Source organism: Ochotona princeps, chromosome 21 (assembly GCF_030435755.1).
Source record: "Ochotona princeps isolate mOchPri1 chromosome 21, mOchPri1.hap1, whole genome shotgun sequence".
Lineage (NCBI taxonomy): Eukaryota > Metazoa > Chordata > Mammalia > Lagomorpha > Ochotonidae > Ochotona > Ochotona princeps.
The window spans coordinates 29150118-29162507 of NC_080852.1; the positions used below are offsets into that span (position 1 = coordinate 29150118).

The window sequence follows — 12390 nt, forward strand, 5'->3', positions numbered from 1 at the left end:
GCTGCTGTTCACCCTGGGAGGCAGCTGGGGATGGCTCAAGCCATTGGGTCCACCTGTATGGAGCAGCTGGATTGAGTTCTGGGCTCTTGACTTTGGCTTGACCAGGCCTGGCCTTTGTGGACGTTTGGGAAATGGACCAGCAGATGGAAGAATTCTGTCTCTCTTGCTCTGTCCATCTGTCCTTCAGATCCTAAGAAAATGTACCTGGCAGTGGAAGCTCAAGTTTACAGCGATTGGGACTTCCTCCCCCACTGGCATGAATGAGGCCGTAGCTGCCTTTGAAACGGTGCTTGTTAGTGGCAGCCTTGAAGGAAGTCGGCTGGCGAAATGGCCCCAGCGCTCTGAAGGGCCTGAAGTACTTCCTTTGTGGCCTGAGGACAGCTTCACCCAGAGGACACGTGCTGTGTCCTCTGCACCTGTGCTCCTCGGCTGACACCCCCCACACCCCGCCCCCGGGAGCTGCAGCCCCACACCCAATGCCGGCCTGGCCTTGTTTTCAGGCGCCCAGACTTGAGCAGTACTGATGGGTCCTGGGTGTTAGGAGGACAGTACCAGAGAGAGAGGGAGAAAGAAAGAGAAGATTAATTTTATTTGAAAAGTAGAGTGATACAGAGAAGGACAGACGGAGAATAAAGAGAAAAGGACCTTGCATGAGCTGTTTCACTCCTTAAATAACCTGCACAGCTGGGACCGAGGTGGGCTGCAGCCAGGAGCCTGGAACTTCATCCATGTTTCCCTCCTGGCTGCAGGGACTCAAGGACTTGGGCCATCTTTTTCTGCTTTCCTAGATGCATTAGCAGGGAGCTGGATCAGAAGTGGAGCAGCCAGGACTGGGACTGGCACTCTGAATTAGGATGCTGGAATTGCAAGCGGCAGCTTAGCTTTCTGTGCTGCAGTGCCGGCCCCTCCTGGGGACTTTAGTTAGCTTAAAGGGTAGCCCGGGGGAGGACTGTTGCCAGGACTCCTGGTCCAGCTGTGGGCCCTGTTTTATAACCTGCTGATGCCTAGAGCTAGCCGAAACTGTCCAGGGCTGCAGGCTGCTGCTGTCAGCTGAGGAGCCCTGCCCAGGCTGTGCCCGTCATAACTCATGCCCGTGTGCTCCAGGTGGGCCCACCTGCTTCCTTTTATATTTTAAAGTATTTGGAAATTATTTATTTTTGTTTATTTGAAGGGCAGAGACAAACACTGAGACATCTTTTTTTTCTTAACACAGATATGCAGAGAGGAGGAGAGGAAGATCTTCTGTCCAATAATTCTCTCCCCAAGTAGGCACAATGGCTGGAGCTGAGCCAATCTGAAGCCAGGAGCTGGGAACTTCTTCCGGGTCTCCCACACGGGTGCAGGGTCCCAAGGCCTTGGGCCGTCCTCAACTGCCTTGCCAGGCTACAAGCAGGGAGTTGGATGGGAAGTGGAGCTGCCAGGATTAGAACTGGTGCCCATATGGGATCCCAGCGCGTTCAAGGCGAGGACTTTAATCGCTAAGCTATAGCGCCGGGCCCTCAGATATCTTTCATCCACAGAAACAGGAGCCCAGAATTCCATCTGGGTCTCCCACATAGTTGGCAGGGACCTGAGTTGGAGTCGCCACCTGCTACTTCCCAGGGTGAGCAGGGGCAGGACCTAGGACCAGAAGGGGAGCTGGGACTTGAACCCTAGCATGCTGTAGGGTTAGGGTTTATCCATGCTGGCATCAAAGCCACCACACCAAACACCTGCTCCTGACCGCAAACCTTGACCAAGTGTCCTGGCCCTTGTCTCAGCCCCCTTTCAGCCCACTGGGGTGGCTCCTGACTGCGTGATCCAGTGTGATGTCAGCAGGGGTGCTGGAGGGCAGCTGCAGGGGGCCACACTCACTGGCGCCTCCTGGCAGCCTTGCCTGTGACACCGTCTCAACACAGCAGACGCCGCTTGGCATGGTCATCCCCACGGTTAGCTGTGCACACGCGTGGGGCAGGGTCTCCGGGGTCCACGGCCTGGGCAGGAAGTCTGTGCTCTCATGCCACGGTTGCTTTTCCAGCCTCTTTGTCTGTCTGCGGAGCCTGCCTCTGCAGGGTGGGAGGAGGGTGGAAAAGGCCTGGGCTTGGATTTTTGGGGTGCGCAGGAGATCATTTGAAACGTGTGGAACACTGTCCCGGCCAGGCACTTGATGCACCGCAGCACTGTGTCACTGGGGTTCCCAGTCATTTTCCCGGAACCGCTGTAGTGGGCCAGAACATTCCAGGAAGCGGAGTGGGCTCCGTCCCACCCTAAACCATAGTGGTTTCCCTTCCTTCTGTTACATATATTTGAGGTCCCACTGACAACTTATTTTTAGACATGCGTCTGCCCATCTAAAGCCTTTGAAAACCACGTCTGCGCACAAAGAAGAGTTAGGTTGGCCTGACCAAGAGTTCACGGTCACCCCTGCTATGGAAGTGAAACAGTAATGACGATGACAGTGACAGCAACCCTCATGATAAAGCTGATCCGCCTCCAGTGAGTGGTAGGCTCTCAGGGAAGCCCGTGACATTGTCCCGCAACAGATCACAGTGTTTGTTGTGTTTGGTTTCCTTGCCTGCTTTTTCTTCTCTGTCTTGGGGAAGACTTTACAGAAGGCACCTGATAACGGCCCAAGACCTTTGGCCCTCCCCAGCAGGTGCGCTCAGTGTGAGGGAGGGTCTGCCCAGAAGTTGTGCTGCCCAGCAGACCTGGGCTTGGGTCTGTCCGTGGCAACCGTGGAGCCTGCAGAGCTCCCTGCCTCCCAGCTGCACATCCTGGGAGGCAGCAGGCGAAGGGCTCCTGCATTCAAATCCCTGCCACCCATGGGTGGGGCTTGACCCATTTAAGGAGTGAACCAGCCAATGGAAGATCTCTCTTTTTCACTCTTTCAAGTAAATAAATATATCTTTAAAGGAAAATGAACAAGAAGAAAATGTTTAGACAATACATGTGGCAAACAAGCATTGGGAAGATGCTGTTGCATAACATGAGAAATGCAAGTGAAAACCACAGTGAGATAGCGCTACAGAATGCACCTGTTAGAAGTGGTGATGTTGAGAAGATCGTCCAAACCAAGCACTGATAATGATGTGGGTGGGGATGGCAAGTGAGAGAAAAGAGAGGGTTTGAGCTGGGCCAGCACGATGGCTCTTGGTTAATCCTCTGCCTGCAAATGCTGGCATTCCGTATGGGCACTGGTTCATGTCCTGGTTGCTCCATGTAAGCAGTTCTCTGCTTAGGGCCTGGGAAAACCGTGCAGGATGCCCCAGAGCCTTGGGACCCTGTAACCATGTGGGAGACCCATCTACACCTGGCTCCCGGCTTTGGATCGGCTCAGCTCTGCTTCTTGATCGGGGAGTGAACCAGCGGATGGAAGATCTGTCTGCCCTTCTTTCTGGAAATCTGCCTTTCCAATAAAATAAATGATTTTTTTAAAAGAGGGTTGAATTAAATGGAAAAATTAATCATGAGACACTTTCATGCCAACTCATTGGTCTTTACTCAAAAGAAGGTGTGCACATTGTATGCAAATGCTGACACTCGCTGTAGTTGTAATATCCAGAAACTGGAAACAGCGGGGTGCCCTGCAGCAGTAAAAAAGAACAAACCCTCGACCCATGTGAGGACGCGGAGCAGTCTCAAAATAATTATACTGAGTGAAAGAAACCAGATGAACAAGAGTTCATGCTTGAGATTCCATTTGTATAAACGCTAGAAAACACGCACTAATCCGTGGTGACAGAAAGCAGATGGGTGCTGCTTGCCCCGGGGGAGGGAAGGAGGGCAGGCAGCCCCAGGATGCCCAGCCTTTGGGGTGGTGGGTTTAGTCTCGAGCTTATGGCGGCGATCCCACAGGTGTATGTACCCACGCCAGGACACGGCTGATTGCACCTGTCAAATCTGTGCATGTCAGTTACACCCCAGCTTCGTGGTTTTTGGAACCATCACTCTGGCGTGTAGGTTAGGGAACGGGTTCAAGAGCAGTGAGGCTGCAGGGAGGAAGATCGCTCTTCACCTTTGGGTTTATCCTAATTCCCACTCTCCTCCTGGGCTTGGAGTTGGCATCATCCCGTGTGGGGGTGCCTTCCTGCTTTCCTCTGCTGGGGCAGGCTTTTTAACCTTGTGGGTGCAGAGGTTGCTCCCAACCTGAGCCTCTGCGGGTGGAGCCCGATGCACCGGCGACACATGGGACAGGTCACCTGCAGGTGCAGGGCCCAAGGACAGTCCCCCTCACTTGCCATCCCACTGCTCATGTTTGGAAAGAGCCTGGGTCTCTTTGAGGGACAGAGGAGGGCTTGGTATGGGAACGAACTGTCTGCTGACCCATCCCAGGGCAGTCAGCTGCAGTGGCCTGGCAGAAGGACAGGGGAACCGAGGGTTGCCTGTTTGTGTGTGGTTTGAGCTCCCAGTCAGGAAGGCGGCTTTGTGGAGGGAAAAAGCGCAGGCGAAACAGAACAGGAGGAGGGTTGGGGTGGGCAGTTGGAGTTGACGGGGGAGCCCCGGGTTGGAATGGGGGACCTTGGGTGTGGCAGGGGCATCCACAGCTGCCAGCCAGGTGTGGGGAGCAGAAGCTTTGAGTCAGAGCCTGGGCTCCGAGCCCACGTCTCAGCTGTGAGGCCGTCAGCAACCTCCTAACTTTCCCTGAACCAGAGCCTGGTTTTAGAATGGAGGTGGCCACAGCCCACGTCAGCCATGGAGCTCTTTTCTGTCCGTGCTGCGGCCGACGTGGCTCCTGATGGGGTCTTCGTTACTCCCGCCGTGTGCAGCACAAGCAGTTTCCTTCCTTGCTTTGTGTCTGCACTCGGGATCGGAATGCTGAGAAGGGTGTCAGAGACCACAGCGACTCAGGCGCTGGAGGACGGGGGCATGACGGGGGCGGGGGCTGAAAGCAGCAGGTCACAGGCCCCCCGCAGGGAGGAAACCAGCAAAGAGGGATGCCTGGCAGGGGCCAGCGACGGGGAGGAAGGCCTGCTTGGAGAGATAACGGGGCAGGAAGTACAGGGCGGCCGGGGCGTGATTGGTGTCCAGGTGCTGTCTGCCCTGTCGTGGCTTTAGGAGCAGAGCTGGGAGAGGCTGTCCGGTTTTATGCCCCGAGCCCTAAGTCCCCGCTCAGCGCAGACCAGCAACATCACGCCTGCTCGCCTCCACTCTGTAGGAACTGTCTTGAGGCTGTTCCTTGTCGCAGGTTTGTCCATCCTTCCCTTGGTCTGCACCGCCTGAACCCCTAGCTGCTGGCCCAGCACGGCTGTCGGGGAGTGAACCCGCAGATGGAGCTTTCTGTGTCTCGTTCGTTTCTGTCTCCTACAGCGAGAAGGGGAAACAGATGTCTGCTGGGGAGCGGCTGTGAGGTGATTCAGCCATGATGGTGGGAGGGAAGGCTCTCAGAGGGCCTGGTGCAGTATGATGATGCCAAACACGTGCAGGCCCACCCTGGCATCCCCGTGTCACAGAGCCCGGCACAGAGAGTTGGTATCATCTGTCCTGGTTGTGTAGGCATGCCATGGGTGAGGCAGGTGCATTTTTTAGAACTTTCTGGTGGCTGCAAGCAAAGCAGGTGGAGCTGATCTCCACTTCCTAATTCAGTTAGATGCCGGCAGAAGCTAGCTAGAAGACAGCATAGCTTATCTTGGGTGGGAAGCCCAAGATTGGAGGCCTGCTGTCTGCATTTCTGCCCTAGAGAGCCAGAAAGTGAGAGGGGTTGTGGAAGATACCACAGAGAAGGCCTTGGTTCCAGCAGACACAAGTAGGGTATCCTGGGAGGTGAGGCTCCTGGGGTTTGTTGGGGACAAAGGGCCTGGTTGGGAAGGTGCAGCCAGGCAAGCCTGGGCCTTGGGACCTGATATTTTTTTGCGGAGTGCGGCTGCTGAGTCCCATTGGTGGTCCCCACTGAGAATGAGGGAAGATCATTCAGCTGAAATAGTCAGACCTGGTTGCTTGGCGTGTCCTGATCAGAATGCCATTTCTTGGACTTTGTCTTATAAATTCTCAGGGCAGAGGGAGTAGTTTGACTAGGGCCAGATGTGGGCATTGGCCTGGCAGGGTGGGGACAGGTGGTCCAACTGGCAGCTGTTTCTGTCATTGGGAGATCCTGGAGAGGCTGTGGGAGGGGGGTGGGTAGGGGAGAGAGCCACCTGCCTGACTTGGTGACAGGGACATTGTGGAGTGGGAACCCCTGGGCACCTCAGGTGATACACAGCACCCCTGCTTCATGGTGTGTTGTTGCCTTGCAGGAGCATGTGTGAAATGCAACAAAGGCGTGTTTGGGGCCGGCCAGGCCTGCCAGGCCATGGGGAACCTCTATCATGACGCGTGCTTCACCTGTGCGGCCTGCAGTAAGTATGGGAACAGGTGTGGGTGTGTGTGGGAGGGGGCAGACGCACAGGGAGCTGTGAGGGTGGGGGTGTCGCATCTCTGCGACAAGGCCTGTCAGGATGAGGTATTCTGTCACTAAGTACCAAGGATTGCCATGAACGTACTGGAGACTTGAGCAGGGTTCAAGGCCATTGCTGGTAGCATCCTGGGTGCTCTGCCCTGAGGTTCACCCCAGGGTCCATGAGCTGACCGCTGCAGGGAGCACCCTAGAGGCCGTTCATCAGTGAGCTCTGCCAGTCTTTGTTCTGGAGGCTGCAGTTTGAGTGTGCGCATGCATGCTTGCACGGATGCACTTCTGACACACCTCTGTGAGCGACCTCACACTCTGACTCGGATGGGGTTGATGGCTGCTGCCCCGCAGAGGAGTGGATTGTGTAGGTGCATTTTTGGGAAGGGTCTCACTTGATGTTCTCCAGGATAATGTGACAAACCCAGGAGTGTCAGGGCAGCGGGAAGGTCTTTGTCACTATCTGACACCACAGTTCCTGGTCCTGACCACTCCTTAGATGCGTGGAGGCAGACTTCAAAAACAGCCCCACCCTGCAGAAGCAAGCTCCTTGCTTCCTCCCTCTCCCTTCCATTTGAAAGACGTATACAGAGAGAGAAGGAGAGACAGAGTGAGAAAGGCAGAGACAGATCTTCACTCTCCCACTGGCCACACAGATGAGGTTGGGCCAGGCTGAACCTGGAACTCCATCCTGGTCTCCCATGTGTTGAGCCTGAACCTGATGCCTACTGGGCGCATTGGCAGGGAGCTGAATAAGACGTAGAGCAGCCGGGACTTGAACCAGTGCCCGTATGAGATGTAAGTGACAAAGGCGGCTCAGCTCACTGTGCCACTTGCTGGCTTCTGTAAGGCCACTAGCCCTGTCCATGAAGGCCACCCTCTCATACCTGACTTCCCAAATGGCCCGCCTCCCACTAGAGTCAACTTTGGTGGAGTTTGGGATTTCTTTCTTTTTCGTTTCAAAAATTTCAAGGTTTTATTTAAACACAATAGACACATGAACCTGAGCTGTCTGCTCATTTTCTTCTCCTCCTTTTTCTTCTCTCTCTCTCTTTTAAGATTTACTTGTTTTATTGGAAAAGCAGATTCAGAGAGGAGAGACAGAAAGTTCTTCCATCTGTTGGTTCACTCCCCAAATGAGTGGTCATATTTTGTGTGTGGAGATGTATTTGAAAGGCAAAGAGAGATTTTTTCCATTCACTGCTTCACCACCCTCCGTATGGTCAGAAGGCTTGGGTGGTTGAAGCTGCTGGTCAGGAACTCGCCCCAGGTCTCCCATGTGGCTGGCAGGTCCCTGGTTACGTGAACCATCGCTCCTGCCGCCTCCCACAGTGCACCTGAACAGGAAGCTGGAGTTGGAAGTGGAGCTGGGACGGGCTGCAGGTCTCTGTGCTGCGTCTTTTGCTCCCTTTGCTGAGTCATGCCCTTGGCACCTGCACAGGGGAGGCCGCGTGTGGGCGTCTGTGAGGTTTATTGAGGTCCTGTGTTCTTGACTTGCTCCTTGGACCCTGTGCTGGGTGGCTGTGGGCATGGGTGCAGGAAGCTCCACTCCCTGCAGGCTGCACCCATCTGAAGTGGTCGTGCTGTTGGCACACCCTGGAGGGTAGGGGAGGTGCCCGGAGGTGGCAGGAGTACCCTTGGCAAGTGGCCATCACACCCTTGTATGTCAAATGGCTTGTTTGAGGAGGAGCTGGCTCCTGCCTGTGGCTCAAGAGAGATGGGACGAAGAGGCGGAAAAAGGCTTGTGAGGTCCCCTGGAGTTTCCTCTGTAGCACCTTCCAGAACAGACCATGAGGCAGGGAACAGGCAAGGTCAGGTGGCCTCTGTCAGCAATGTCCGGGTCCTTGGCCTCTGTCCCCTGCAGCCGTGTGAGCAGAGAACCTGGGCTGGTGGGGCCAGCTCACTCCATCCTCCCAGGAGCTGGAGGCACAGGTGGGCGCCCAGGCCTTAGGGCTGGGGCTCAGACGACAGTCACCCCTGGGTTGATGGGAAGCCAGCTAGTGTAGTGAGCTGGTACTTGTCCCCGGTGGGACGGTGGGTGGGGATGAAGAGCGAGGAGGGGTCAGACCCAGACATCCATGTTACTGATGGGACACAGTGGGGGGCCTTCCAGGTAAATGAAACAATTAGAACTGAACCTGCTCTGCCACCACAGTTCTCGACGACTCTGTAAGTGCTTGGTGGCCCATTCACTCACGAGGCGGTTCCACTGTGAGGCGGCCAAGGGCCCTGCCAGCTCTTCCGTTTTCCTGAACATTGCCTCTGAGATCCTGTAAGCAGCCCGGGTCCACGCATTCCGGAGATGCAGGTGGTGCCGGATGAGCCAGCGGCAGGATGGGGGCCACCAGCCGGAAGCCACACCCCCCTGCCCTTTGCAGTCCTACCTACCTGGGGGAGTGCAACGTAACACAAACATCTACATTCTAAGTGCTGACTCCAGGAAAGTGTATAGAGTGAGAATTATTTAAAAGGGCCCGGCGTGGTTGCCTAGTGGCTGAACTCCTCGCCTTGCATGTGCTAGAATCCCATATGAGCATGGGTTTGCATCCCAGCTGGCCCACTTTCCATCCAGTTCCCTGTTTGTGACCTGGGAAAGCAGTAGAAGATGGCGCAACACCTTGTGACCCTATACCCACATTGGGAGACCCAGAAGAGGCTCCTGGCTCCTGGTTTCAGGTTGGCTTAGCTCTGGCCATTGTGGCCACTTGGGGAATGAACCAGCAGATGGAAGATTTTTCTCTGTCTCTCCTTCTCTCTGTACACATGACTTTCCAGTAAAAATAAGTAAATCTTTAAAAAGAGGAATTGCTAAAAGCTGGAAAAGGGAACATACACATACAAACACGCACAGATGTGGGTTGCCCCGCCAGTCTGAAATACCTGCCGTGGTGGGGGGTGCGAGAGAGGACATTTCGGGTGTGGGATAGCAGACTGGACGTGGGAGGGTGCTCAGGGCGTGTGGCAGCCCTTCCAGCGGTGGTCTTCTGTGGAGGGGAGGGCCCCCGCCCCCTGCTGTTGGATTTTTTTGGAAGGAGTTGCACAGGGAGGGTTCTTCCATCCACTGTTCACTCCCCAGACGGCTGCAGTGGCCAGTATGAATCCGGGTATTCCTCCAGGTTTCCCACATGCTGCAGGAGCCCAGGAACTAGCCCGTCCACCCTCTGCTGCTTGTCCCAGATGCATGAGCAGGGAGCTGGACTGGAAATGCAGCAGCCGGCACTCAGACTGGTTCCCATGTGGGATGCCAGGGGTGTCGCAGACAGCTCGGCTTACCTGCTGTGCCAAAGCACCAGCACCAGTTGGTCTTCTTCATGAAACAGATGCATGCTGGGAAAAGGGGGCTTTGGACGACTAGTAGGAGGGTACCGTCCCACATGGGGGTTTGTGACTTGCAGCTCAGCAGGCCTAAACTGACTTCCTGCCTCTTAATCTCGCATCACTTGGATGTCACTTGGTCACCATGGTCTAATCCCTTAGGATCCAGGCAGGAGGAGGGAAGGGGCTGTCAGTGTGGGAGCTTGCTCCGACTTCCTGGCTTTAGCCATGCCTTGGGACCGGGTGTCAGCAAGACTGGGCACTTCTGTCCCTCTCCTCCCGCTGCTCTCCCTGGGTTGTCAGTACAGCAGAGTGGCCTTGGGCTTGGAACGGGGAGGCAGATTCAGTAGCGGGGGCCGCTGCACCAGGCCACGGGGTGGGTGGGGTCTGAGCTGTGCAGCGGCCCCCGTGTTTCCTGATGTCTGTGTGTGAGCTGAGTGAGTCAGGCGGAGTGTGAGGAAGGTGCTGCAGCTGAAGGAGCTAGGAAGGGAAGACAGGGCCAGAGCCGGGCTGGGAGCTGCAGGCTGGACGAGGGCAGGGTGGTGGCTTTCCATGGCCAGCGTCTCAGGGGGTGGGAGCCGTGGTCTGTGGTGGCTGGGATGGGGACCCGACTTGGTCTCCCCCTTCAGACTGTGCTGTTTTTTGACAGCCACATGCATCAGCTTCCCTGTGCCCATCGTGGGTTTAGAGCCTGGGGGGAGGGCAGTGTTCAAGCAGCCTGGCAGAGGAACTCTCGCATCTACATCCTTGGCCCCCTGTTTACGTTTGGTGCTCCTGATTTTGCCCTTGGTCTTGGTTGGAAAGTTCCTTCAGCTCCTCCCACCCCGAAGTAATTCCAGGCCACAGCGACCCCTGGTGGTGCCCAGTGCATCTGGTGAATTCCACGCAAGGTGGAGAAACAGCTGGGCCTCTGCGTGCCAGCTGCAGCAGCCCCTGCCGTGGTTACCAAGGGTGGCATTCTGCCATCTGTGGGATTACTCTCCAAATGACTGCAACAGCCAAATCCAGGTTAAGCTGAAGCCAGAAGCTTGAAACTCCACCCAGGTGCTCCGTACAGGCGGCGGGAGTCCGAGCCCTGGGGCCAGCTGCTGCTGCCATCACGGGTGAATGAGAGGGGAGCTGGACTGCAAGTGGAGCAGCTGGGATTTGAACCCATGTAGGATGTCTGTCACAGTGGTGATTGACTCACTGTGCCATAACACCCTGCGCCTCCTGTCTTCCACCCTGGCGTGCCCTAGCCACACCTCCGTTCCCTGCGCCTTTTGTCACCGCCAGTGTCCCTCCCTGGTGTCTTAACTTCTGTGCTGTGGGACGCAGGTGTCCTGGGGGGCGGCTTCGCCCACAGTGCTGTGACACCTTGGGCCCCTGCCTGTCTTTGGGGATTTAAGAAAGGACGCGATTGAAACTTTCTCCTCTTGGGCTGTCTGTTTCAGGAAGGCGGGGCCCACATCTCACTGGTTTACCCTCCACTGGCCTTTTGTGCCTTCGGGGTAGTTTCTGGACACCTATTGAACTCTCAAGAGGTACTGGAATAGTTCAGGTGGGCGCTTGCCTGTGAGGAGGTATTCATCAGCTGTTACCACCCACTCCCCCCTCCCACCAGTCCTGAGTCCCTGCTGAGCCACTTGCTAGCCTCTTGGTATTTCGTAGAAATGTACGCACACAAGGTGTGATCTTGGGTGTGCGGCCGCCGACAGTGGATTCTGAACTGCTCTGTCCTGGGTGAGCTGCTGGCACTCCCAGGCTGTGCTTGCCATTCCAGCCGCTTTCCACCTTGTGGCTCTTTACCATCCTGGGCACCTGGAATGCAGGAGCTGTACCCCTGGGGCAGAGCTGTGCTGTCCTCGCCATGGGCCTCCTAACAGCAGATCTCCAGTTGGCTGCCAGGCACTCTAAGTCTGGCCACCTTAGGTCCTGGATACTTTGTTACTCTTCCTCTGCAGGGCGGCCTTTGTGGTTGGTTAGTGGATTCTGAGCAGAGCTAGGTGCAGCAGCTAAGCGTTGGGGCTGCTGGGAGCAGGAGCAGTGGCCAGCCCTAGTGAATGCCAGGCGCTGTCCTCATTGGCGCCTCTAAGGTGTGGCCCCAATCTGGGGTACTTTCCTCCCGTGTATGAACTGCTTAGTGCTGCAAGTGTTCAGTACTCTCCTAAGTGCTCAGTACTCTACTGAGTACTCAGTACCCTAAGTACTCAGTACTCTCCTAAGTGATTAGCATTCTGCTGGGCCACACGGTGCTGGGTCTCCAGAAGCGACCCCCCAGTGTTGTCCTCAGCGCTGCTAAGGCCCCTGAAGGCGTCAGGTGGAGGAAGTGCCGAGGCCTCTCTGGGACAGCAAGCCTGACTGCCTACCCTCCGTCCTGCCCCTTCCTGAGGCTCTGAGCTGCAGAGTCTGTCCTCTGAGCCCAGCCAGTCTGACAGGTTTCCCCGCTATGCCTTTGTCATCAGCGGTGCCTTTTACCAGTGCTGCCAGTGCTGTTGGAAGGCAGAACTTTGTGCAGTGGTGCCTCATGTTCTGGAGCTGTTGTCCTCACAAGTGGCCAGCAGGTGCTTGTCGAGCGCTGCAAATGAATTTTAGTGTTCTTCTCATCTGATTCACATACTTGACCTAGTCAGAATCCTTACCTAGGCGAGGTGAGGGTTCACTGCCTGGAAGTGCAGCGCCACCTTCTGGACGAGGTGGCGAAATGGCCGCAGCCAGCCTGCCGCCCAGTCCTGGCT

The 12390-nt window shown here is 55.9% G+C and overlaps 1 protein-coding gene across 1 annotated transcript in view; it reads left to right on the forward strand.

The window, feature by feature from the left end:
- Positions 1 to 12390, forward strand: part of LIMD1 (LIM domain containing 1) — a 39760-nt gene that overhangs the window by 14708 nt on the left and 12662 nt on the right. The window contains exon 2 of the mRNA XM_004581399.2: positions 6210 to 6311. Within this exon, the coding sequence (XP_004581456.2) occupies positions 6210 to 6311 (102 nt within the window). The remainder of the gene's footprint in view (positions 1 to 6209; positions 6312 to 12390) is intronic.